The sequence below is a fragment of the Equus caballus genome, chromosome 5 (assembly GCF_041296265.1).
Source record: "Equus caballus isolate H_3958 breed thoroughbred chromosome 5, TB-T2T, whole genome shotgun sequence".
Lineage (NCBI taxonomy): Eukaryota > Metazoa > Chordata > Mammalia > Perissodactyla > Equidae > Equus > Equus caballus.
The window spans coordinates 7,700,797-7,727,283 of NC_091688.1; the positions used below are offsets into that span (position 1 = coordinate 7,700,797).

General features: G+C 49.0%; 2 protein-coding genes across 3 annotated transcripts; one reads left to right on the forward strand and one right to left on the reverse strand.

Annotated features, from left to right (window-relative positions):
• Positions 1 to 3,964: 3,964 nt before the first annotated feature.
• MYOCOS (myocilin opposite strand) lies at positions 3,965 to 6,836 on the forward strand. Its single transcript, XM_070266420.1, has 2 exons — positions 3,965 to 4,059; positions 6,689 to 6,836. The coding sequence occupies exons 1-2, from the start codon at positions 3,965 to 3,967 to the stop codon at positions 6,834 to 6,836; spliced, it is 243 nt and encodes an 80-aa protein (XP_070122521.1).
• A 3,679-nt stretch (positions 6,837 to 10,515) lies between these two features.
• On the reverse strand, positions 10,516 to 22,510 carry MYOC (myocilin). 2 transcript variants are annotated; one of them, XM_070266650.1, is made up of 4 exons: positions 22,465 to 22,510; positions 20,435 to 21,158; positions 13,174 to 13,299; positions 10,516 to 11,894 (listed from the first exon to the last, which is right to left on the reverse strand). In XM_070266650.1, the coding sequence occupies exons 2-4, from the start codon at positions 20,994 to 20,996 to the stop codon at positions 11,110 to 11,112; spliced, it is 1,473 nt and encodes a 490-aa protein (XP_070122751.1). In that variant the 5' UTR covers positions 20,997 to 21,158; positions 22,465 to 22,510; the 3' UTR covers positions 10,516 to 11,109. The 2 variants fall into 2 exon arrangements, with proteins under 2 accessions (XP_070122751.1, XP_005609720.1); XM_005609663.4 differs by lacking the exon at positions 22,465 to 22,510 and having other exon boundaries at positions 20,435 to 21,590.
• Between the last annotated feature and the right edge of the window lie 3,977 nt (positions 22,511 to 26,487).

Consider the following 26,487-nt stretch of genomic DNA (forward strand, 5'->3'; position numbering starts at 1 on the left):
TGAGAATGAGAATTAGGAAGAAGCATTGGAGCTTTGAGAAGAGATGAGAAAGTTTCAAGGCCTGGGATAAGCACCCGCTTGAAGTTGCAGTCATGGATTCAAAGTGAGGCTAGTCATCAGTTGTGTGTTTTTCTCTAACCAAATCCAGCTGCATGGGTACAGGTGTCGAGAGGAAGAGACGGGAAAGTAACTCAGCTGGCACTCAACCAAGCAGATAGACCCACTTGAGAGTGGGTCAGGGAGCTGAGGGTTTATCTGAGGGACTCAATCCCATGTTAGTCAGTGCTAATTATCCTATTATCTCAGCTGTGCACATATGTCTATAAAATGTACACCAGGCTTATAAATTTTGCAGAGATTGGGAATAACTGAATCACATTCAAGGTAAAGTGCTAGATCCATAAACTTTTATTGTAGTGATGGCAAGATAAGATAGTCCCTGGAGGTGCCTTTGACTTTCCAGTTCAAGTTTTCCTGTGAGGCCCAGTAGGGTCACCCACCCTGTTCTTCCAAGAAGTTCCCTGTCCCTCTTTGGCTGTGCATATCCTCAAAGCAATCCCTTATCACTTGATCTATGTTCCATGCAACTGAGAGAGCCTAACAGAGATGTTTCAGTGCCTCTATTTTAGAATTCATAATAATGTTGGCAGTTGTATGTTTTTCTATTGTTTTATCTATTTATTTATTTGTGAGGAAGATTGGCCCTGAGCTAACATCTGTGCCAATCTTCCTCTATTTTGTATGTGGGATGCCACCACAGCAGGTCTGGGTGAGTGGTGTGTAGGTGTGCACCCGGGGTCTGAACCTGCGAACCCCAGGCTGCTGAAGCAGAGCGTGTGAACTTAACCACTACACCACCAGGCCAGCCCTTTTTCCTGTTGTTTTAGAGAATATATGTTCTTGTTTTATTTTACCCACATATGTATTTTGCAAGTTAAAAAACGTGGTTAAATTCATGGACTTTAGTGCTGGATAGACCATGTTTGGCATCCCAGCTTTGTCACATGTTATCTCACAAATAACAGCTTCCTTCTATTGTGGTTTCGTTACAGTCAATGTAAAGAGATACAGACTCTCTGACTGCCAATTCACTTTATTCCCGGGGCCTCGTCTCACCTGTCTCAAAAGTGAACTTCGTATTTGGTTGTCGGGATTCAGAAACACATTCTGGATAAGGATGGAGCATCACAGGACGGCTTGTGTCGGAGGTAGGGATTTCTCCTGGGTTGTGCTGTTGTTAATCACTCCAGATACGTCTGAACGACAACAAACTCCCCAAGGGTTCCTTTCGAAAGCTCACACTTTGTTCTCCAAAGCCATTGGGCCAAACAGCAACCAACAAACACAAAACAGCCCATTTAAGAAATCAATACAGAGCCAGTCTTGATGACCTAGTGGTTAAAGTTTGGTGCTCACTGAGTTTGCTGCGGCGGCCCGGGTTCGCTTCCAGGATGCAGAACCACACCACCCAACTGCCAGGTGCCATGCTGTGGGGGAGGCTCACACAGAAGAACCAGAACGACTTACAACCATGAGTACAACCGCATACTGGGGCTTTGGGAGGGGAAAAAAATAAAGAGGAAGATTGGCAACAGATGTTAGCTCAGGGACAATCTTTCTCTGCAAAAAAAAAAAAAAAAGTCTCTCTCTCAAAGAAACAAAGAAATCAGTACAATCACTGTGTCTTTTCTGAAATTTACATGCAGTAATTGCTTCTGACATATTCGACACGAAGCAGAGTTTGTTTATACTTTGAAAACCCTTCACAACCGAGGCACTTGGGTAATCATATAGCTAATGGAACAAGATGGGAACACATGCTAGTGCAGATTCTCCTTCCATTTAGGGAAGTGTTGGGCTCCAGCTGTGAACTCAGCACTCTGCCAAGCCCTGGGATAGGCGGAGGGAAAAATAGGGCTCCTGCTTTTCAGAAGTAAATACACAGTAAAAAAAATTTTTTGAAAAATATATACAGCCATGCGCCACATAACAGCATTTCAGCCAACAACAGACTGCATGTAGGACGGTACTCCCACAAGACTAGCACCAGGTAGCCCAGGTGAATAATGGGCTACACCATCTACGTGTGTGTAAGTGCTCTCTGTGATGTTCGCATGACGATGAAGTCGCCTAACCACACATTTCTCAGAACGTATCTCCATTGTTAAGCGATACGTGGCTGTAATTGAGTTTCTGAGAAAAAACACTACTGGGCTCAATGCATATATTTAAACATGCATTTAAACATTTAAAGATGCAAACAGAAAAATAAGAAGGTAAAATTAGAGGCTTTTGCAAATATTCTCTCCACTCTCACAACTGCCCCAGGAGAAAGAGAGTATTGCTCTCTTTTACAGTCAGAAAAAGCAAGGCTCATCGAAGTAAAATCACTGCCCAAGACCACGTGGCTCGAAAGGGAGTCATGCAATCAACCAGCTCTTTTCATTTCAAAGCCAAGACACCTGCCGCCTCAGCACCAGGGCCGTGAATCCTCAGCGATGGTGATGGTGCTGGGAGGAGGTGTGTGCATGAATTCGCTCTTTGAAATGCAGTCAACAGATAAGAAGTCCAGATGTCATGTTTACCAGCATCTAAGTCAGGGCTTCCTCACTGCCCGTGTGGCAGGCCGCCCCGCCCCTGCTCTGCACTCAGACCCATCTTCTCCCTGCAGCATCTTTGGGGATTTCTCAGGGTCACTTCTTCAGGGAAAGATTACGTCAGCTGCTACCTCTAAGGGCACAAACCAATCCCATTAACTCAGGCTCCTGAGAGAGATTGATGCAGGAGGATAAAAGATGAAAGGGGAGGCTGTTGATGGTGGTGGTGGTTTTTTGGCCTTTTCCTTCTCTAGGAAGGTGGAGTAACTGATACGTGGGTACAGAGCCTGTAACAAGGGCATTTCTTCACAAGACCCTGAGCAGAAGCGTGGAAGGGACCTCATACTGAGCTGATCTGGAATCAGAAGGTAAGTCAGTTGGGCATCCTCCCGGGAACAAATCTTTCCAACTGGAAGATCAGGCGGGCAAGCTCAGGCCAATGCAATTCGTGCTCTAAGAACAGGAGTGTCACCTGGAGAGCGTGACCGGTGTCCAGGAGTGGAGACTCATCTCCTGTTGCTTTGGCAATGGCTTGGCTCTGCAGTAGAGCCTTTGAAGCGAGACAGACCCAGGTTCAGATTCTAGCTCTGTGCCCCCTGGGGAAGCCACCTAATTTCTCCACTTCTCAGTTTCTCCATTCATTCGATGGGGATCATCATACTTAGCTTGTAGAGTTACTGTGGTTGTCAAATAAGAAAATATAAAAGGACATCCCACAGTGTCCGGCACTAAACGGTGGCCACTGTTATTTTTATTATCAATATCAAGCCTCTAGTGTCCACGGTAGGTGTGTATCTGAACAAACAGCCTGGCCCCAAACCCCAGCTTGGTTTGTGTTCCTTTCCTGTTCTTTAGTAGGAAAGTGCTCCGGGAGGAAAGCTCTGTGTGTAACGGGTAGTGGTACCCATTACTGGCAAAACTGCATGGGACAGGGGCCAGCTGTGCAACCTGGAGAGAGACAGTTCACCTCTCTGGGTCTCTATTTCTTCAGCTGTTAGCGGGGGTAACCACAGCTGCCCTTGATTTCCGCATCACAGGATTGGAATAATAACGCCTGTCCTATCCACAAGTGTGGGGAGGACCTCACTCTCCCCCCCACAGCAGGTATTTGAGGAAATATCTGCCTCATGATGGTTGTGGGGCTGGGGCAGTGTGGGGCTGGGGCAGTGTGGGGCTGGGGCAGTGTGGGGCTGGGGGCGGGGCTGTAGGGAGGATTGAGAACATGGCAGTGAAAGTCCTCTGCAAACCACACCTTGCTGGACGCAGGTGGAGCCTTCCTCCGAAACCTGAAGCATGTGGCTGGCGCTTGTGTTTAGACTCACAGGTGCAGTGCCTCTAGACTCCTCGAGTCACCTGAGTGCAAGGCCATGGCTCAGCAGAGCCCCACAGGCAAGGGCATTGACCTCCCCATCAGAGACCTGGCCTTGGAGGTGACCAGGCGCAGATTCACCCTGACCACGAGGTACCCAAGCTCTCCTCTGGCTCCCTGGCGGGGTTGGGATGGAGCATGAACACCGATCCCCACCAAGCACCTGACACTGCAGCAGACACTGGTTTACAAATGTAAAGGCAGATTTTATGGATGAGAAAGCACTTTGTCACCCACTGTGGGAAACAGGCCCTTCTCATGTGGTCCTTCAACAGGCAGTGATGAGGGGGCTGCGATGAGCTCAGTGGCTCCTACCTGGGGCTGGGGATCACTTGATAACTGGATGGAAGTTCTGATGTACCCTCCCAGCATAGCAGTGCATGACCTTGCAAGCTTTGGGGACAGCATGGACTCCCTGAAGCTCGTCCTCAGCCCCAACTAGGCTGAGAGCTCCCCGCAGGCAGGCACTGTTTCTCTCCTTCTCCACTGCATGCCTGGTGACCAGGACTGTTCCAGCAGGATCTTAGGAAGAAGAGACCTTAGCAGCTTGTGTGGCCCGAGGAGAGGGTTTGCCTGTCACAGAGCAGGAAGCTGCCTGGGCTGCATGTGGGACTTCCAAAACTCCCCCACTGCCTGACACCTTCCCCTGATGGAAGGGTCAGCTGACAAAATACAAGACGCCTAGTTAAATCTGAATTTTAGAAAAACAAAGTTTTTTTGGCCTGTGTGTCTGTGCAATTTGTGATATACTTGTAGTAAAAATTAGTTGTTTATCTAAAATTCAAATTTAACAGGGCATTCTGTATTTTCATTTGCTAAATCTGGCGAGCCTACGATGGCCACTGTGGGATGCCTGTCCTCTCTCTGGTCTGAAATCCCCACATGCAGTTGGGTACCCAAGACATCCCATATATAACGGTGTATAAAGAAAACAGTAGGATTCCAGTTTATATTAAAACTGACCTCTGTTGAAACTGATGTCTGGCTAGATGCACCTCTTCTGTTCTGTGTCAGGAGGTCCTGTGGAGACGGAGACCTTCCTGGTGGGAGGGCGGGCGCTACAGACCAGAGGAAGGGAGTGGGGCTTCGTCACTCGCTTGCAGCGAATGCCAACACGTTGCAGTCTCCTCGTGTTGGTTAAGTGGATTTACAAGTTATGTTTTCTAATCTTAACGAGTGTAACCCTCAAAAGAGACCAGTGGCCTAAAAATTTCTGCCAGGAAACCTGGGTTGAAATAATTCTAATAATGCAAATATGAGTAAATAACAAATAGCGGCAGAGCTGACACTTTTGGTTTGAGTTCTTTGTCAGGTACAATATGAGCTTAAAAATAATGATTTTATTAAACCTGATAAGAAGTTAGCCAAGGGGCCGGCTCCGTGGCTGAGTGGTTAAGTTCACATGCTCCACTGCAGCGGCCCAGGGTTCAGATCCTGGGTGTGGACATGGCACCGCTCGTCAGGCCACGTTGAGGCAGCGTCCCACATCCCACAACTAGAAGGACCTGCAGCTAAGATATACAACTATATATGGGGGGCGTTTGAGGAGACAAAGTAGGAAAAAAAAAAAAGATTGGCAACAGTTGTCAGCTCAGGTGCCAATCTTTAAAAAAAAAAAAAAGTTAGCCAAAAAATAAAAATAATTGATTTGAAATATGGACTTCCATCCAATATTGTTCACAATGCTTCTTGACCTTAGAGTTTATTGGGATGTAAGATATTAGTGAAACGATAAAAAGTTATGTACAATTTCTTAGTTAACATAGATATGGGAGTGTTGAAAACCTTTACTGATTGGGCACATGGCAAATTTGACACCACCAGTTTAGACCGTGAGAGTGGGCACTGTCCCAGGGGGCTGTGGTCACTGTGCTACCTCCAGCCAAGAAGGAAGAAACCTCACAATTCTGGGGCCTCTCCCAGCCCTCTCCCCATTAGCCGCTCCCCCTCACCCCACATCCCTTCAGCAACATTCGGGGTCAGCTCCGGCCGGGGATGCAGCCGTGAACTTGGGGTCAGGAGATCTGAGTTCGGATTTCAGTTCTGTCTTTCACTGGCCACACGACCCTTGTAAATCACCTTCTGTCTGGGCTTCCTCAGCTGCAAAACGCACTGTGAGGTGTGGCTGAGGGTTTGCATGTGGTTAGTTTCTAGTTCATTTTCGAAGTCCCTGGAACATAGTGGGTATTCAGAGAACAGTTAAATCTGAATCTTCGATCACATGACAGGCAGGTCCTAGCTCCTTGAAGGCAGGGTTTGCCCAGCCCCAAACAGGATGGGAACTCCCTGGGACACCCCAGCAGAAGGGGAGGAGAACCCGGCAGGCCGGGGCAGGGGGTAAACTAGTCAGAAGGAGAGATGAAGTGAGGCTAAGGCCAGAGAACCACTGGATTGCAAATGAAACTTTAAGAGAGAGCCTGCCCTAGGCTGAAACTATGGAGAGCTGGCTGGCGGGGTGGACCCCAGCTCCAGGGGTCCCATGGGACCAGTGGAGACAGTGGGACCTCTGAGAAGAGCTGACTTACAACTAAGTGTAAATAGAGCGCATCTCATTTTCGCCAGGTGACAGCTCTCTAGGCATGGGTAGATGAGTTAGGAAGGATGTCCTCCCAAATGTTAAGCGGTTCTCTTTAGGTGCTGGGGTCTGGAGAGTTTCTTTTTCTTCTTCTTTTTTTGAATCCCCTCTCTCTTTGAATAACATTCAATGTGCCTTTCCTCCCAGAGAAGAGATGTTTACCAAGAAAGGTGACGAAGCCCAGGAGATGCTCTCTGATTCGGATCTGGAGCAAGTGGGTCCTCCTGGCACAGAAGGCCCCGCGGTACCCCCACCCCCACCCCCTTCTCCAGCCGAGGACTCTGAGGTCTCTTAGCACGGAAAAACGTCAGTCATTTTGAAGTGAACTATTACATAAAACTCCAGAAAACAGTTTCTGTGAGGTCCTTAGGGTTGTCTTTGAAGACTGTTTGGAAGATCTTTGTCCTTTCTTTCCTATTTTTCTTCTCCTACAACCACTGTTGAGCATCGTTCATCCTCACTAAGGCACTTAGAGTGATCTTTGGTTCTCAGGCCAAGTCTCTGACATGTGTATATATCTGAACTTTAATTTACACCATGCTGTAGAACGCTCATGGTAGTCAGTTGTATTCGAATTAAAGAAAAAAAATTATCAGGCTTCAATGTTTGTTACTAAACCTGGGTTAGAGAAAGGTCCAGGTCTCCGTGGCTCTAAAGATTCGAGCTCCAGAGGACTCGGAGGAATTTGGGTTTTCCAAACTCGGCCTGGGACACGGCAGCCCTTTGTACCTGTTTGACTGAGCTGCACCCATCTCTCCTGTGCTGGGGCTAGGCTGCTTGCGTTTCACGTTTATGGACAATATTTTCCAAGTTTTCTTCTAGGAGATGTAAGTGAATTTCAAACTCTGTAACAGGAGAACCCGAACCTGAGACGCAGCGGGTGTAGAGTGACCTAGCTGGGGAGGAGAAGTGTGCTGTCAGATCCCACACTCAAGTCTCTTGTGGACCCCAAAGCGCCTCTAAGGACTTCCAGGCTCTTCTAGATAGTCTGAAAGCATAAAAAATGTGATCATTCAAACCCACACAGGGGGAATGTCCTTCGGTGCCATCTTCTCACCCACTTCTTCACAGAGCACTTATGAGTGTTCTCTCGCCAAACCTGCCCCTGAAATACGCTCAGGTACCCCTCCCCACACAGCCAGCAGGCTGTGCTATTGTGTGGAAGCCCACTTCCTGACTTAGGGTCTGCTGCAGCAGCATGGGGCAGGGGGAGTATGCACAGAGCACCTGTCCCTGCCAGCTGGGTGCTCAACATGCACACAACCTCATCCTCCGTCAGATGAGGAAATGAACCTGCACTGTCCAATAGGGTAGTCCCTGGCCACATGTGGCTACTTAAATTTAAATTCATTAAAATTAAATAAAATAGAAAATTCAGGTCCTCAGTTGTACTAGCCACATTTCAAGTGCTCAGTAGCTACATGTGGCTGGTGGCTGCCATGTTGGATGTTGCAGATATAGAACACAACCATCATTACAGAAGGCTCTATCAGACATGCTGCAACAGAGGTTACGTGACATGTCTAAGGTCACACAGCCAGTTAAGAATAGAATCAAGGAGGAGAAAGAGTAGGAAGGACTAACTCTTGTAGTTTTATTTCCAGTTGTTTCTGAGCAAGTTCCAGGATGTTTTCTCTGTTCATTCATTTGTTCAGACAGCATTATTGAGTACCTGCTATGTGAACTGGGCTCTGTCCTAGGGACATATCATTGAACAAAACAACCAATCCTTGGCCCCAGAGAATTTACATTCCAGTGGGAGAAGACTGACAAAAAGTATTACATACGATTTAAAAACAGTGAATTATATCATATGTCAGGAAATGATAAATGTAATGGAAAAGAAATTTTAAAATGATAAGACAGGGTAAGGAAGATTAGAAGTGGCAGAGGAAGCAGCAGGTCAGTTGAAATTTTAAATAGGATGGTCTGGGTAGGCCTCATTAGGCGACATTAGAGTAAAGACGTGAGGGCAGTGAAGGAGTCAGGTGTGTGGACATCTGGGGCAGAGAGAAGAGCTTGCAAAGGCCTGAAGACAAAAGTGTGCCTGGTGTATTCAAAGGAGGGCAAGGAGGCCAGTGGAGCTGGGCTGGAGCAGGGGGAAGGAGAGAACATTCTAGAAGATGAAGTCACAGTGATGGGGGAAGGAGGTAGGTCATGTGGGGCTTTGCAGTCTGACTTTGAATGAGATGGGAAGCCATGGAGGGTTTTCAGAAAAGGAGAGGCCTGCTCTGGCTTGTATTTCAGTGGGGTCACTGGCTGCTGGCTGGAGAATAGGCCATGCTGGGGAGGGAGCAGGATCGCTTCAGAGTCTATTGTAGTGATCCAGGAAAAAGATGACGCTAACTTGGACAAGTAGCAGTTTAGGGTGGTGAGATATGTGGTCAGATTCTGAATCTGTATTTGAAGATGGAACCAACAAAAGCCTCTGATGGACTGGATGTGGGGTTATGAGAGAGAGGAATAAAGAATGATTCTAAGATTTTTGGCCTGAGCAACTGGAAGGATGGAGTTTCCATCAGCTTCAAGAAGAGCAGATTTGGTGTGTCCAAGGCGGGTGGGGTAGGGAAACTCAGAAATTCTATTCTTGCTGGTTTGTTATGCCTAATAGACATTTAAATGGAGATGGCAAGTGGGCAAATGAATATATGACTCAAGTTCAGGAGCACTGTCTGGGCTGGAGCTAGAAACTGGGGGAGTCACCAGCATAGAGATGGCATTTAAAGCCATGATGCTAGAGGAGATCACCAGAGGAATGAGCAGACAGAGAAGAGACCCTAAACTGGGCCCAGGGGCACTTCAATCTTAAGATATTGGGCTATGTGATGGTTAATCTTATGTGTCAATTTGACTGGTCCTAGGGAGCCCAGATTAAACATCATCCTGGGTTGCCTTCGAGGGTATTTCCAGATGAAACTGGCATTTGAATGGGTGGACTCAGTGAAGCAGACTGCCCTCTCCCATGTGGGTGAGCATCATCCAATCCATTTAGGGCGTGAATAGAACACAAAAGGTGGAGGAAGGAGGAGTCTGCGCCTTTCGCGTCCTGCCCGCCCGCTTCCTTTTCTTGGCCTGGGTTTTACACCATCAGCTCCCCTGGTTCACAGGTCTTCAGATTTGGACTGAATTACACCACTAGCTTTCCTGGGCGTCCAGCTTGCAGACGGCAGACCGTGGGACCTCTCAGCCTCCATAATCACATGAGCCAATTCTTCATAATCTTTTTATATATTTTATCACTTCTGTTTCTCTGGAGAACCGTGACAAATACAGGCTAAAGGAAAGAACCAGCAAGAGAAACCAGGAAGGAGCAGTGAATGACGTAGGGGGATACTAACGTCCTGGAAGCTAAGTGAAGTGAGAGTTTTCGTCTTCCCTCTGTTCCTCCTTCATTCACCCTCTTCTTCCATCCCAAAGCCAGAAGCAGTAGCTGACGGAGGGAAAGAAAAGGAGCCAAGGGCAGGACTGTGCAAGCAGATTCACCTCACCTGTAGCGCGCTCTCACTGCTCATCTCATCCCCCAAAGGCGGCTCCTCACCTTCCGCTTCTCATTCAGCACCCGGCAGTGAAAGGTGCTTAGAAGGGGGAATGAGTTCATGCTTTCTGACTTCCGGGTTTTCTAGTCTTTAAGAGTCTGCTATCAGTGGGGTAGAACGGCAATCCCCAGTTGTAGGCTGAATTGTGGCCCCTCCCCCACTCACATGTTAAAATCCTAACACCCAGGACCTCAGAATGGGACTGTCTTTGGAGACAAGGCCTTTAAAGAGGTAATTAAACCAAAATGAGATCATTAGAGTGGGCTCTAATCCAATTTGACTGTTGTCCTTATAAAAGAGGAGATTAGGACACACACACACACACATACTACACACTTTAGCATCCCGCAATCACAGCTCCCAACCCAGAGGAATTATCCGAGCGTTGAGATCTGTACTGTTCTCAAAAACAAGGTGTCCCACAAAGTTCAGAGAGAATGCTGTATAAGATAATTTTATTTCACAGGACAAAGGTTATGAAATACCCAACTGGGCTCTCCCTGAAGCATTAGAAGTCACCCATGGCAAACCCATCTTACACACGTGCGGTGCTGCCACAAGAGCTGTCCCTCGTCCTTTAGAAGCGCTGGTTTTATTGTGGCTTATGGTAACCATGCGACATGCAAGAGCAGGGGGTGGCCCTAGATTCCACATGGCCACCTGTTTGTCCCAAACTTTTCTCCTCCAAACTTACCCTCTTCAGCCACTGACAGCTATTTATAAAAAGGCTTGTGGTTTTCATGAAGAAAACTACTATGTATTATAGCTTTTGCCCCAAATCACCAGAAAACATAAGCTGTTTTGGTTAAACATCTCTTTAAAAGCCGACAGAAGAAAATATCTATTGTGAACCTGTTTAAATGCCCAGATTGCTGTTCCCGGCCAGTCAGACATGGTGACAATGCACATTCTTCTGGATTAATGAAAGCTTGGAAAGCAGGGAAAAGCAACATGGCTTTGGCTGGCTGGCTCTCCCTCGGGAGCCCGGACCCTCACCTCCTCCTGCCTTTTCTGACACAGCCTGGCTGCTCTTCACATCTTGGAGAGCTTGATGTCGTAGGTGACCATGTTGAAGTTGTCCCAGGCAAAGAGCTTCTTCTCCAGGGGGTTGTAGTCAATCATGCTGCTGTACTTGTACCGGTTCTTGAACGGGACAGCCAGGGCCTTGCTGCTCCCCGTGCCTGTGTCATACGCAAAGTTGACGGTAGCATCCGGTGATGAGTAGCTGCTGACGGTGTACAAGGTGCCGCAGATGATGAAGGCGTTGGCCACCGACTGCTTACGGATGTTAGTCTCCCAGGTTTGTTCAAGTTCCAGATTCTCCGGGTTCAGTTTGGAGAGGACGATGGCGCCCTTGGCCTCCTCGGTGCTGTAGATGACCCAGAGGCCTGTCTCATCCACAGCCAGGTCAATGTCCGTGTAGCCGCCCCATGAATATGGGAACTGGCCGTGGTAGCCGGCTCCCGGTAGTTCCTTCTCCGCCCTCACTGTCTCGGTGTTCAGCTCATACCTGACCACCGTTCTGGACTCGGCCGCCTGGAAATAGAGGCTCCCGGCGTAGACCACGGCGCCGGTGCTCTCCAGCGGCCGGGGCAGCACGTGCACCTTGGAAGGGTAGCCCCGCAGGAACTGGCTGAGGAGCTCGTACTCGAAAACCTGGCGGATGTCGGGGCCGACGGTGTCGATTCTCCACGTGGTCTCCCGGGTGGAGGGGTGCGCGGGCTGGGGGTCTCTCATCCACACGCCGTACTTGCCCGTGATTGTTTCCGCTGTTCTTAGAGTGAGAGGCTCTCCCACCCAAACGAGCTCTCCACATCCTGGTGAATTCAAAATAGACAAAACACAGAACACTTGTCCACCATCTTTCCACGACGTGGAAGCGTGGCAGAGGCAGCAGAAGCGAGAACCCCAGGGACAGACCGTCTGGGTTTAAATCCGGGCTTTACCACCCCCTGGGGGTGTGACTTTGACGCTTAGCTCTCTAAGCCTCGGTTTCCTGATTTGTAAAAAAGGGGATAATAATAGTGTTTGGGGTAGTAGGGCTGTTGTAAGTTTTAAATGTAATGATACCTGTTGAGTGCTTGGTAGGGAGTAAATGCCCAGTCAATGTTTGTGATCAATATGTGATATGAACTGAGCTTCCAGCCGTATCAGCTGTAAGGGTGAGGGCTGCACAGAGAAAACTTCAAACTGTATTTGTCATATTTGACTGCAGCTGCAGGGGGCCCGTGGGGGTTCATTAGATGACTCTCTCTGACTGTCATGTCTGATTTATTTCATTATTTTAAAAAATGAGACAAAAATCAAGTCATGATAATAATCGCTATAAAACAAAGGTTTTATATTTATATTTATAAAGGTTTTCCTAACCAATGGACCACATATTTCAGCATCATTTTAATACCACAAAACCTAAATATAATTTTAAAAATGTAATAAAGAGATGGTTGAAAATGTAGATTTAGGTGAATCATAACAAATCTCTGTACTTGAATGGGCCCCTTCCATTTCCCTATGGAAGGTGGAACCTCTTTGCTGCTCCCAGCTCAGGGCGTCATATTTTGAATATTTCAAAACTCCCCATCCCCATGCTGCCCTTCAGGGCTAGCAATAATTGTCAGTACCATGCATGGATGGTCACAGTTTCTGAGAACCACAGGCTTCCTCCTAAAGTCTGGCTTTCAGGGAACGCTTTGGAGGGGGACAATTGTACTTTTCCTAAGTACCCCCAATTCAGAAAAGATAGCTTTAGCGACAACCTGTGTGCTGAGATGGTGCATGGTGTCCATCTGGCCCTCAGATAAAGATATGAAGGATGTGCTGACAAATGTAACTTTTCAGGTGTAATCAGTTCTATACAACAAGTGAGTAGGTGAAATGGGCATCTTCCCCAGCCCTCTCTGATAAGATACAGGCCAACTTCCTGCCGGCATGCCCTAGAAAGGGGGTCTGTTCCTCTCCCCCTCCCTGTCTCTGCTCCCAGGGAAGTTACCTGTCCTGCCCCCAACTCCCAGGGTGGGCTGACCGACTCTGACACAGAGCTAGACACGGATAAAGACCACGTGGGTACAAGAGAGAAAAGAGCTAACTTCATACCAGCGTCTCCCTCTTCACTCCTGGGCACGCCTGATGGACTCTCCTTCAAACGTTCAGAAGCACGGACCTCAGTTAACTCTGACTTTAGCTCCTGGAATGCCACGTTCTCCAAATTCCATCGAGAAACTGCGTTAAAAGAAAGAGACAAAATTGTACTGGTAGGAAAAACCACCCATGATGGACGATGTTGAGGATGGCATTTAAATGGGCTTCCAAAGAAATGATGATGTTTGAAATTTGTTTAAAGATAATAAACGGGGGCAGGGAGGAGGGGAAGAGGAAATAAGATTGGATACGCTGACAACGGTCAGAGCTGGGTGATGGGTATGTTGGGGTTCATGTTGTTCTCTCTACTTTTGTGAACGTTTGAAAAATTCCGTAATAAAAAGCTCACAAATAAATTGCATAGCAATGTGCCTAGCACAGAGTAAGGTAGTCAAAATACAATAAAGTGAGCTTGTACACAGTTGAAAGAATTCCCACTGGAAGGTCGATTTATGAGTAGGTGAGCTGTGATTCAGGGATATTGGAGAGGTCCTTAGCATCTTCTGGGATGCCCGAAATTCAACAATTAACAATTCCCCACATGACTTACATTTTGCTTTCCTTGTCACAATGCAAATTTTCCTGTAAGAGGTAAGGTCTTAAGCTTTACATGCTCTGTTGAAATATCCTGTCAGATCCCTTTCTGACCAGTTTTGGACAAGGAAGAGAGTGTGCAGGATTCCTATGGGAATTTAGGGGGGGTTGAGCCATGGAGAAGGGAAGAGGTGTGGGTCACATTGGTGAGATTAAGTCATCACAGTGTGTCACACATGGCTCCTTTGGCTTGGGATTATGGTCAGATGGCAGTCCTGGAATACAAGGAAAAAGAAGAGCCACAAGGAACAGGTTTAGTTGTTTTAAAATGAAGGTTTGATGATGATTTAAGTTTGATGAGGCCAACACATCAGGAGACGATTGCCACTGAAAAGACAGTTTGTTATACTCACTGATCCCAAGAGGAGGGGCACACCACCCCACAGGGGGCCACAAGGGGAAGCACCAGGGTGGGTCAGGGAGAGGGGAAGCGTGGGCAAGAGCCTTTATCGTGGTTTCCGTGGGAAGGAACGCGTGAAACAGCGGAAGCAGCTTTAGCATTGGCTACTTTGAATAATCTGGGCAGGCTATGGGGCATAGAGCTGTCCCCATTTGTCTGGTACCTGGCCTGGGATGATCAGGGCAGGGGAACCGTGGCCTGAGTGTGAAAGCCCAGTAGTGAGGGGGGTGCAGGGTGGGCTCGGGATGGATGGGTTTGCACGTGAAAGGCGTGCTGCAGGGGCGTCCTGTGCTCCCTCCAGGAGCCGAACCGGCTGACGCCGCGAGGGGCGGTCCCACCAATGGTTGCAGGCCCAGAGGTCAAAGCGGCCGAATAAAAAGGCATGCTTACTACACGGGCCTCTGCTCTTGCTGACCCGCTCGATCAGTTCTCCGCCCCTGGAGATGACCTGGCTCCCAGCCCGGGTTCCCAGGTGTGCAGGACAGCGCGGAGGGCGGCCGATGTGACGCCTGAGGCTGGGTCCTGGCTGGGCAATTTCTCAAGATCGGGTCGTCGAGCAAGCTCCCCAAGGGAAGCTGTTTTCCTTTCCTTAGAGCATCGCAGACTATTCCTCAGGATAATCCAAACTTCTTAATTGTTTCAATTAATTCTCAGAATACAGGAGCTGGTTTCAGGCAACGTGAGAGAGAGAGAAATACTGCAGTGGCATCTAGAGAGTTCCCTCGCCACACCCCAGCTGCCTGCCCTTCAGGTTAAAATCCTGGCACCAAAATACTGAAAAACAGCTTCTCTGTGAAAAGAGATGATTAACAGGTAATTAGAGCTCTTTCCACATTTCAAAGCAGTTTCACATAAACTATTTATGTGATCTGGTGCCTTCACAAGTTTCAGAGAAATAGAATAGGCTTTAGGACTGCAGTCTGCACCTAATTTAATTATTGCCACCACTTAAGTGCTCCTAGGAGCCAGGTACTGTGCTAGGCGATTAATACCGTGACCTCTATTCCACATAGCCCTGAAAGGGAACTATTATCTTCGTTTTGCGGATGAGGAAACAGGCTCAGAGAGGGTAGGTAACTTGCCCCAGGTCACGCAGCTGGTAAGGGGTGGGACTAGGGCTTGAACCCGTGTCTCCGAAGGCCAGGGCAGTTGTGGACCTTCCCCACCCTGTAGTGGGGAGATGTGTCAGTTACAAAGTCATTGCCTCTCAGTGCCAAATACACCTTTCTAGACGTACTCTCTGGAAAACCAGGCGTTGCTCCTCTGAAACGAGCCCGGGGTGAAGCTCTCTCGGGAGGGGGCGCCGGAGGACTGGTGGTAGGGCGGTGGTCCCCGCGGGCCGGCTGGACAGGCTGCGTGAGGGCCTCCCGGGGAGCCCCGGCCCAGCACCATCCGTCCGTGACCTCGCCGCCTCCGCCCGGCCGCAGCCCTTCGGCAGCCTCTGCCTGGCCCCTTTGCGCCGCGCCCCCGCCGCGCGCCCCCGGCCCCCGGGCGAGCAGCCCCCGTCCACATCCCCGCTCTCGGGGCGGCTGGGCCCCGCCCTTGGCGTCTGTCCTTGCTGCAGGGCCAACCTCAGCCCTAGCTGCTCGTCCATCTTAGTGAATAAAGAGAAATGAAACGTCCCGGACCTAACCTGCTGTGTGCTCTCTGGCTCCGGATGGCACCGGACTGCCACCAGGTGCCGCTCGGCCCCTGGGGAGCGACCAGCTCCCGGAGCGGAGCTCACATCCCAGCGGCTTGCTCAGCACGCAGCTCCCAGGCTGCGCCCCGCTACCCCCACCCCGAGCCCGGCCTGCCTGCCAGGCTCCCTCCCGCACCGCCCAGGAGGAGGCCCACCGGCCCCGGTGCCACCCCCGGCCCCAGGACTCTGAGCAGGGGCCCTTCACCTCCTGGCGCGCTCTCTCTCTCTCTCTCCCCCGCCACCCCCCGCCCGTCACTTTTTGCACGAACTATGCCTTATGCGCTTTCTTCGGAGTAAACAAGAACCACAGTAAGACCTAATGTCAAGGAATGGCTTCCAGAAGGACTGAAGGCCAGTTGGCAGGTGGGCTGGTTGGATTACAAGCCTGCTGGCCTCTTCTTGGTTGTGTCAGCCAGGAGCATCTGGCAATGGCCGGACTCCCAGAGTAAAGCTGTCTGGAATGAGGACCAAAGCCTGAGGGAGAGGATGTGAGACCCAAAGGCAGGGGAGCAGTTGTGTGAAGGGGACTGATCTGGGCCAGACGTGGTAGCTTCCTGGTTCAGTCCTGCCGTGTACCAGCTGTGTGACTTTGGGCAAGTTGCTCAAACTCTCTGAGCCTCAGTGTTCTTAGCTCAAACTATAAATGAAACGATTCTCAATAAAGAAGTGTCAAAACTAAAATTTCTCTGGAATGTTTCAAAATCACTCACATTTCCTTCTGTATGTGGGGGAAAACAAAAAGAGGTTATGAGCATATGAAGGACTATATTGTATCAGACAGTTACATATTTTCAAGGGCTTTTATATGTTTGTTTCTATTAAAATTCAGCCCTTCTGTGGTTGAAAGGTTCATGTCTATGACAAAATTCTGGAAATTTTCTGCATGCTCTGCCCTATCTCCCTTACTTGTGATTTATAGACTCACATTCTAGAGAGCTTAATCTACAGGCTGAACTTATTAACTCACTTACATACCTTTGTATATATAAACACATACTGGCAAATGACATTGTAATGATTTTTGTGGTTCTTTCCCATCACTGCCCGAAAAGTTAGGTCAATATTATATAAATGAAGAGGATGAAGAAAAAGAAGAGTGGAGACGTAATTACAGGTTGTTGCCAACCCTCTAGGAAAGTGAAGATTAGCCGGCAGACTGTGGTCCCGGCGCGGCTCCAACACGCACTGTCTCTAGCATCAGCGCGTGCTGTAGAGATGTTATGTACGTGCCGGTGTTTTGATCTTGAACGATATTTTAAAACGATAGTGGCGCTCAAGCAAAGGAAGCCCTTTCTAGCTACAATCCAGGCACCCTGCTGGACGCTTCCTTATGTCACTTCCAAGGCATAATCACCCCCATGGGGGATTTTTGTCCCCATCCTGCAGGTGAGGAAGCAAAGTCTGCGGTGCTTGTGTTGAACATCTCTGGTGCCTTCCTGTGCATCCTGCACACCTTTTTCCAGCCATTGCTGTGGCGACCTGCCTCGTGCAGGTGTCCCTGCTGGGACCTCACCTCCACTGCTCTGCCTCAGCTTCTCTGACTCTGCAAGAAGCAGCCTGGAGCCCATCTCTGTGCATCGTGGAAGGGGTGACCCTCAGCCAGCAGAGTATGGGCTCCGTGGATAAACGCCCCCTTTCTCTGCCACATGTTACACAGATCTTCAGAAGGTCCTGGTGGGCATGAGCCTCCGCTCCCCACCGTGGTGACCCACTGGAGAAGCCCCCCACCTCCGTGTTGGCTCTCCTTCCTTCCCTGTCTCACTGTCCCCACCTCTCCCCCTGGGATCGGGCCCATATAAACCACTGGCCACAGGCCCTCGCCCCAGGCCCTGCTCTCCAGGAGGACCAGTCCCAAGCAGAGGCACAATGAAGCAGAGTGTGCAGCTTCTCTCGTGACACCAATAACCAACTTGGGTTACCTTTTAGTAATCTGTATATTTTTTTACTTTGAGCTAATTTAAAAGGTTTACAGGCATTTCACTACAAAACTTTATATATATATCTTATCTCAACTCATACATACACACACAGACGTACAAACAAGTGACTTCTGTAATTCTAAGATTTTTTTCTATGTAACAGTGACATGGTGAAGACAGTGGCAGTGAGAATTTGAATTATAGGTGGTGTAAGGAAAAGTCCAGGCCTCTCCTTTGTTCCCTCAGCCCCACAAGCCCTCACTGGCCCCTCAGTTACTGTGTGAAGCACACCCACGCTTAGATTCCAGCCACCCCAAATACCCCTTTACCCGCAACTCTGGGACCTCAAAGCAGACCTTTTGTTTCAACATTTCTTTCCCTGTTGTTTAAATGTCACTCTTCTGTCTTTTATCTTTAGGTTCTATAAAGTGCAGGTCGGTCACCCCAGAGCCATGAAGGGCACTGAACCTCAGGTGGAGGGGCCTGAATTCTGGCCCTGGCTTGGCCACCAGCTGGTGAGGTGACTACGGACCAGCTGAGTAACCTCTCTGGGCCTCAGTTTCCACATCTGCATGAATGAGCCAGGGATGTCGGATACCCTCTAGCCCCTTCTTCCAGCTCTACATTCTTGTACTAATGTGATTTCCTGCTCATGAAAACCCCACTGCTGGAAAGAGCTTCCAACTCCGGAGGTCACTATACCGGCCTGTTGTCCTTATTTCAAAAGTGGAGCAGCTGGAAAGGACACAAAGGAATAGAAAATGAGAGAACACATCTCATAAATTCCCAAAGACTTGTTAAGTGGCCACATGACAATAAAAGAATAAAACATTGCCTCTATTTTCACACACACGGGGGTTTTTGTAGAGAATGTTACTTCGTTTAGTTAGCAGTCTGAAATGAGTAATGCCTCATAACGCTTCTATTAATAACGATGCCTTCCTTTGCGCTCAGAGACTCGGGGTCAACAAGTCCCACCTCTCCTACTGGTCAGCTGTGCAACCTGGGCCGCTCAGCGTCTTCGGACCTTAATTTCCTTTGTTGTAAAATTTAAAATTGGATCTCTTCCAACTCTAGCAATAGAGGATTTTTAAAAATCCTTTACATCTTAGAGTTATTTCATTTGAACCCCGCAAAAATGATTACTCACAGTAAGAATTTCATTGCCATGTTATGGATAAGAAATCAAGGTGCAGGGGTTCGCTGACTTGCCCAAGGCCACACGCAGGCACTGACTCTGGGGTTTCAGTCTCACATCTGTGCAGACCTTCCTTTCACATAGAAAAACTTTGTAGAAAGCAGTTTCCCATCACTTTATCTGGAAGATTTTCAAACCTTTAGAAAAGTTGAAAGAATGGTACAATAAACCCCATGTGCTGTTCGTTTAGATCCCCCAGTTGTTAATAGTCTGCCACATTGGTTTTATCTCTCTTACTCTCACTCTCTATATATTTACAGTCTTTGCTGAACTATTTGAAAACAAACTGCAGCCACTCGGACACCTCACTCCTAAGTACCTGAGTATGTATCTCCTTAGAGCAAGGACATTCTTCACAACCACAATACCCCATCGCACCCAAGAAATTGAACATCAATTAATAACGTAATCTAATCAGTCCATATTCAAACACCCTCAGTGATTGCAAAGCTGCCCCTTCAAGCTTTTGTCCCCTGGATGCAGGAGCCAAGCCAGGCGAGCCGCATTTGGTCACCATGTCTCTTTAGTGTCCTTTTATCTAGATTAAGCACCTCCCCCCCGCCATTTCTTTCTTTCTTGACAGTGAGATCTTTGAAGAGTCTGGGTAATTGTCCCACAACTGGATTTACTTGCTTGTTTCCTCACAATTAGAAAACTCATTAAACAATGAATATTTGGAAGTACAACATTCACAAAAAGTGACACAAATACTGTCTTCCCAACCAATGGAGAGAGTGTGCCCCTCCCTGGGCGCACGCGCACGGACTCACCCCAGTGGGAGCCAGGATGAACGGAAGAGCACCTCAGTGGGCAAAGCCCCCTCAAGGAGTTGTCTGGTGACCTAAAAGCAGAGGTTCCAGATCCGACAAAGAGCAGGAAAACTTCCACAACGGCATGTTGAGGGAACTGACAAGGAGTTACCGCCTCTTTATTTTGCCAAAGAAGGGCTTTTAAACAACAAGCAAACAAACCCACCACCTGTCATCATTTCATTCGTCTATTGTTATTTCACAAATAGAAGTCATTTTTAGCACCAAAGGTAGAAATCACAACCTCCAAACAAAGTTTCACAAAAGGATAGTTTTCTAAAAAGGACAGTTGGCATCTGTCTGCTACCATATCCATATTGACCATATACATACGCATCTCACCTGGTCCTTATAGTTCTTCTTTTGCTAGGGCAGTGTGAGAACTTTGTCCTGGCTGGGCCAAGAACTCAGAACCACTAACCTCAACAGAACTCTCAGAAGGGAAGTTACTAGCAATGCATGGAAGTGATTGCTTTGCCCTCCTCAGCTCATCGGCCTCCCGCTGCTTGCCCTATCTCTGGGAGAAAGGAAGGCCAGGCCTGGGCCAACTGTAACAGGTCACCATGAACCATGTCACCTTCTGGACTCAGGGGCCCCTCCTCCCCCCATTCTTACCTTCCCTGGAGCCTGGCAGCATGTCCTGAGAGGAGCTGTGGGCCTGGGGACACTGGTCTCTTCTCAGCCTTGCCACCTCCTGGCTGCTGCTTTCCAGCCTCCTGGCCAGATCCTCCTTCTCTGCCCCCAGACGCCTCTTCTCTTCCTCCAGGGCTGACTTGTCGCGGAGGAGGTTGCTGTAGGCTGTCTCCAGCTCCCTTGTCTGGGTTTCCAGCTGGTCTCGCTCCCTCCTCAGGGTGTCCAGCTCCCTCTGCAGTCCCTCCTGGGTCTCCAAGGGCCCAGCAGCCTGGTCCGAGGTCAACCGGTGGACGAGACCCTCCAGGGAGCTGAGCCGGGCTTTGATGGACTCCAGGTCTGCACGCTGGGTGCTGCTGTCTCTCTGCAGGTCCTGGATGGCTGACACAGCCTGGCCCTCCTCGGGGCAGCTGGACTCACTGGGGCTGGCCACACTGAAGGTGTACTGGCATCGGCCACTCCGGTCGTTGGCCTTCCGGAGCTGGGCTGTCCTGGCCCCCACCTCCCACGCCAGACAGGCCAGAAGCAGCAGCTGGACAGCCGGCATCTTGGGCCTGCAGCTGCAGCAACGTGCACGGAAGCCCTCAGTGCAGAGGCTGGGCGAGGCTCCTTCTGGAAAGCTCTTCTATGCTGCGAGGTGTCTGGGTGGGTGGCCCTGCCGGCTTATGCCCCAGCTCCACAGAGGTTTATATCTACTGGGGAGCCAGCCCTGCGTGGGGGGAGAAAGACGTGGCCACGTGAGGCCGGGTGGGGCTATGCACAGGGGGGTTGTTTTCACACTGCAAATAAGATTCTCAGAAAATAACCTTCCAGAAGTCTGTTTTGAATTTCTTTTAAGAAAAGAATGTCCCCACTTTATGCACCCCACATCTCCATAATAGTCCCTGTATCCCCACTGCATTTGGCACACACACTAACAGGTGTCTACCTCATCCAGCACGACTGCTTGTGTGTCGATTTCAACAAGGATTTATTTCTAGTTTATCTTTCCATCTACTCTGCAAACTTGGTTGAGGACCTGCCCTGTGTCAGGCACTGTGCTAGGAAGTAGGATACAGACATGCCTAAGACACAAAACCTCTGTCGCTGTAGCAGTGACAGAGACACATAACGGGCCGCAAGAACACAAGGGCAGAATGCCGCCAGGCTTCAGGGAACAGCAGTCCTTGGAAGTGTTGGAAGCAGAACTCTTCCCTGGCTCCTAGCTTCAAACAAGTGTGGGTGTGTCTTTGGGAGACCTTCCCAATTCCAGTCTAGCATCTCAGGCGTCAACACCGACGTTAGCCTCAAGATCAGTTCTTACCATGCGCGTGCCATGACCCCCACTGACAAAACCTGTGGAACCCTTCTCAGGAAGATGTTTTCAAATGTAAACAATATATAGGATTACAAAGGAAACACATATGTTGAAATATAATTATCAAAATATTAAAAATTTTGAAATATATATGTCCTTTACTAACACGTAAAAACAAGGTTTAGGGGCTGGCTTGGTGGTGTAGTGGTTAAGTTTATGCACTCCACTTTGGCGGCCCCGGGTTCACAAGTTTGGATCCCGGATGCAGACCTGGCACCACTCGTTAAGCCACGCTGTCGCGGTGTCCCACGTAAAATAGAGGAAGATTGACACAGAGGTTAGCTCAGGGACAATCTCTCCCCGCCCACACACACACACACACACACAAAAATTACAGAGTCTAGCAGGGGTTATAATTTCAAAGTAGTTCTGAGTGTAAACACTATCTCATGGTCTCTGCAACAATTGGGATGGAAAGTAAGATGTCTGTGATTTCTGCTGGTGGTGACTAATACAACTTTGGATTTTTGGCTGTATCCATAATGGAATAAAATGTTAATCCTCAATTTTAGTTAAAGGGTGGTGAAAACAAAGATGTGCTTTTTCCCCCATCCAAATTCACAGGCTTTCTGGGCCCTAGGTTAATAATCCCTGCTTTACATTAATCAGCCCAAAGGGAAAAACAAACAAACAAACAAAAACAACTGAAAAAACTCACCAAACATACGAAGAACTGTGGAAAGTCCATGGAAATGAGAGCGTGTGCCTCGACCTCATCAGGAAGTTCTAAATAACGTTTGCCCCTGAGCAAGTGCACGTCATCTGGCACCAGCAACATCGCCAATATCTGTGAAGTAAATATTTCAGATGTGGCCCCACAGTCTCACCTCGAGATCTGGAAAACAGAACACATTTTGCTCTAAAGAGTCTGTTCTTATTTGATTGGTTCTAAAGTTAGACCTGAACCTGAGACATTTACAAATGGGTGTCTGTTTACAGCTGACTGAAAGGTGCTGTTCTCAGTTCCTGAATCAGATGATAAACGTTATCGAAGTGATTTTTTTTTAAATATCTTATCGTCAGTAAGAACTAGGTTTAAGTCTGTCTGGCTTTACCCTTAGGAATGTTTTCTTTCTGTTAAAAGGATTAAGGTAGTTCCTGGGCTGCCAACGCCAGGGAGGAAGAGAGTTTCAGATGAAGAGAAATGGGTGTAATCTTCCTGCCTGCAGTTTGCAGGATTACTGAGCTCATAAAGGAAGAAGACAGGACCCGAAGTCAGGTCCTCTGCCTCCCCCTGAACTGATGTCCTTCCACGGCACAGCACGGCCCCATATAATCCAGGAGCACGTGCTCGATAGTTCCTCTGGCTTCTCCAGTCATTCCCACTGCCCTCTAATGAATCTTTGCCTCTTTCGCTCATTCTCAGCCCCTCACTTCTTCCTCATCTCCCTAAGCTGTAGGCCAGTCCATGGCAGGAGCAGTCACTGTTGAGCCACGTGGGTGCTGGTCAGCGGTGAAGAGTGTAACAATCCCTGCCATGTTCTCTTGGTCCAGCCCAGTGCTTTTGTTGTTTGTTTTGTTTTGTTTTGGTGAAGAAGATTGGCTCTGAGCTCACATCTGTGCCAATCCTCCTCTGTTTTGTATGTGGGATGCCGCCACAGAATGGCTTGATGAGTGCTGTGTAGGTCTGCACCCAGGCTCCGAACCCACGAACCCCGGGCCGCCGAAGTGGAAGGGGAACTCAACCGCTATGCCACTGGGCAGCCCCCAGTCCCGCCTAGTTTTTGAACTACAGGCGAAATCTTCCACCGGTCATTCTCAATGTTCTTTACAGTTCCTGGCAAGTGCCATTGTATATATGTAGGGACAGAAAATGTGGCCGTTTGGTTGACTGAGCTTTCCTCAGTCACTGTGGTTCCCCATCATTTCGTCCCCCTGGAGCCTAGTGTGATCCGACGGATCAAGCTCCCACGTTCTGCCTTCCTTCTCCGACTGACCTCCACCACCCGGCTGCACCTCAGCTGCGTGACTCTGCCTGCTGCCGCGCACCTCTCAGCATCTCCCTCTCAGAGCCTTCGTGGAATGCTAGAGCCGCAAGGGCACTTGCAGAAGAGAAAACTAAGGCCCAGAGGAGAGGGATTTGCCCAGCGTCACACAGCAAACGAGAGGCAGAACAAGAAAGAAAACTGAGGTTGCCCGATTCTGAGTTTTCCCACCTTCTTGCATAAGCCGAGTCTACCCAGGTGCCCAGTGGCTGCTCGAGACACACGAAAGACTCCAGTCACCTCTTCCAGGAACTGATGCTCCGGGAAATGAGCTAGCTTCCTATATTCCCATTGAATAAAGGTCTTCAGTGAAGGAAAACTCATGCACACCCTTGAGTTTCTACAGAGATTTTATGAAACTACCGCCTAGAAAAATAGAATTTTTCTCCTAAAAACAGAGAAAAGGGCTCACTGGAAGACACAGGAAACTCCCAGCCCAGGAAACAGCAGTAAACATCTGGTCAGCTTCTGCCTGCCCTTTTTACCTTCCTGCCTTTCAGGACCCGCTCTGCGCCAGCGCCCCCACTCCCTGTGGTTCCCCCCTCCTGGAATTCTCCTGGACAGAGACCCCTTTCCCTTTGAGGAAACAATGTCCACTCCAGATTCGCTGTTAGACTGTGTTCCATCACCATTTCCTTTCTGGAGCCTGAAGCCAGGGAGTCTCCAGCTCAGTTGCTCCTGGCAGCCAGGAAGATGCTCATGGGTGTGTCGGGCCCACCGCAGAGTTATGCTTGGTATTGGAGCCGGCAGGGCAGGCGCTGGCCGGGGCCTCCCGGGCAAGATGGAGGCAGCAGGGGGCTAGGGAGGCCGTGTTATGAAGGAACATCAGTTATGCAATTCGGTTCGAGGTTGTGTTTATTTCCATTCTTTTAGCGCTGGGTTAAGCTGCTTGACTACTGACGTTCTGCATTTCTTCCAGGAGACACTGCCACCTCCACGAAGGTAGGGCTGTGACGGCTTTGCTCGCCATTTTGTCCCCCGTGTCTGGCAGAGGTATGTGCTCAAAAATTTTCAGTGGATGCTTGTATACATACATAATTCAAGCAGAAATAGAAAACAAAAGGGCCCTAAGGAGTGAGAACCCAGCCAGCAGTGGCCCCATCTTCTAGGCTGCTCAGGACACCCTGGGCCCCTCCCTGGGGCTGCCTGCAGGCCTCTCCCAGCTGGAGAGGAAACCTTTGCTGGGGGCACACTCCCCTCCCCCAAAGGCACATGCAGATGGCCCCAAAGGGGATTATTTTGTGTGGACCTTGTTTTCACTACGGATGAGGAGGCTTACTGCGAAGTGTGGTGTGTTAAGTGGTAATTTAACAGCACGAAAATGGGGACCAGGGAAGGGACTGCTGAGAACGAGCCGTCTTGACCAGGGGAGCTCATGGCACCGTCCTCCACCCTGCAGCTTTCATCTGTTTCTTTGCGGATTCATCATTCAAATGATTTCCTTTTAAGCACCTACTATGTGCTAAGGGCTGTGGAGCATACACAGATGTGTGAGACAAGACCTCACAGTCAAGGACCTCTTAGGCTGTAGCACTGCATGCAGCTGTTGGAGTAACCTAAGTGCTGGAGAAGTCGAGGCAATGGGAAAGGCTTCAGAGGGGAAGTGCGCTTTGTGATGAGACTGAAGGAGATGGCATGTTAACAGCGGCTGAGGCACTTGGGCTGTAGACTTGGTTACAGGTCTGCCTTGTGTTCTTGATGTTTAGGTTGTGCCTAACGACAAGGCATGCAGAATCACTTTCAGGTTAAACACATCTATTTTCTTTGTTGCTGCCTCCCACCCCGCTTTGGCCCAAAGCAGGAGGGAAGGTGGGGTCTTAAGCCAGAGAGACTTGTCCAAACTCTTCCATCCAGCGCTGGTCCAGAGGTTGTCCAGTGCTGTCCAGATAGGAGCTGGAAGTGGGCACTGGGGCATCCTCTTCCCGCTGGGATTGAGAGAGAGACTTCCAAGGGCAGGACCCAGCAGCTGCAGACCCATGATGCAGCCTGTAGTACAGCCGGGAGCGTGTCCCTGCCCCAGAGGAAGGCTTTCACGAGGCCTGAATGGGTATGGCCGCAGCCCTCTCAGTGGGGTCCCGAGAGCTCCAGGCGTCCTCTAGCATCTAATTAAAGTCAACCACACTTAAATCATCAAGTGATGTTGTTGGCAAATTTTGGCCTGCAGATTCTACCACTAGCCCCATGAACATCCCACGACACCTTGTTATATGGCATATTTAGCTGATTTTCTTCCAGCTATTGAGAAGTAGGACTTCCACAGGTCATTGGGGAGGTATGGAGATATGAAATGAAGCAGGGAAAGTAAAAGTGAAATCCCTTCAAAAGACTAAAAAATAGCCCATTTTGAAAGAGAGTCTCAGGCCTGTGTGAAGATGGCCGCCCTAGATGAGGCCTGAAGAGCCAGGGTTGCAAGGGCAGGGATTTCAAATGATCCCTAACCCATCAGAACCTTGTATGCCTGACGTTACAAAACTGTTACCCATGTCTAAGTTGATTATGTACCACATATTTGTTTTATATTTAAAATGATTAAAATTTGTTCTCTTTCATGAGTTTCTTGAGATTCCTTAAGAAAACCGGATTTACTAAAGGGCCTTCGGGTCCCTGCCCACAGGCCCTGCTGAGGTGAACTCACTCTGTGTTCTAGGTGCCTCTTAACTGTCTTTTGTTTTACTCTGTGCTTTCATTTTTCCTTT

Excerpts from the sequence above, each read along its gene's own strand:
- MYOCOS (XM_070266420.1), top strand. The coding sequence starts at position 3,965 with ATGGCTCAGCAGAGCCCCACAGGCAAGGGCATTGACCTCCCCATCAGA. Across the intron at positions 4,060-6,688 it reads AGATTCACCCTGACCACGAG|AGAAGAGATGTTTACCAAGA; the intron begins GTACCCAAGCTC and ends CTTTCCTCCCAG.
- MYOC (XM_070266650.1), bottom strand. The coding sequence starts at position 20,996 with ATGCCGGCTGTCCAGCTGCTGCTTCTGGCCTGTCTGGCGTGGGAGGTG. Across the intron at positions 13,300-20,434 it reads GCTGCCAGGCTCCAGGGAAG|TTTCTCGATGGAATTTGGAG; the intron begins GTAAGAATGGGG and ends CTTTTAACGCAG. Across the intron at positions 11,895-13,173 it reads GAGTGAAGAGGGAGACGCTG|GATGTGGAGAGCTCGTTTGG; the intron begins GTATGAAGTTAG and ends TGAATTCACCAG.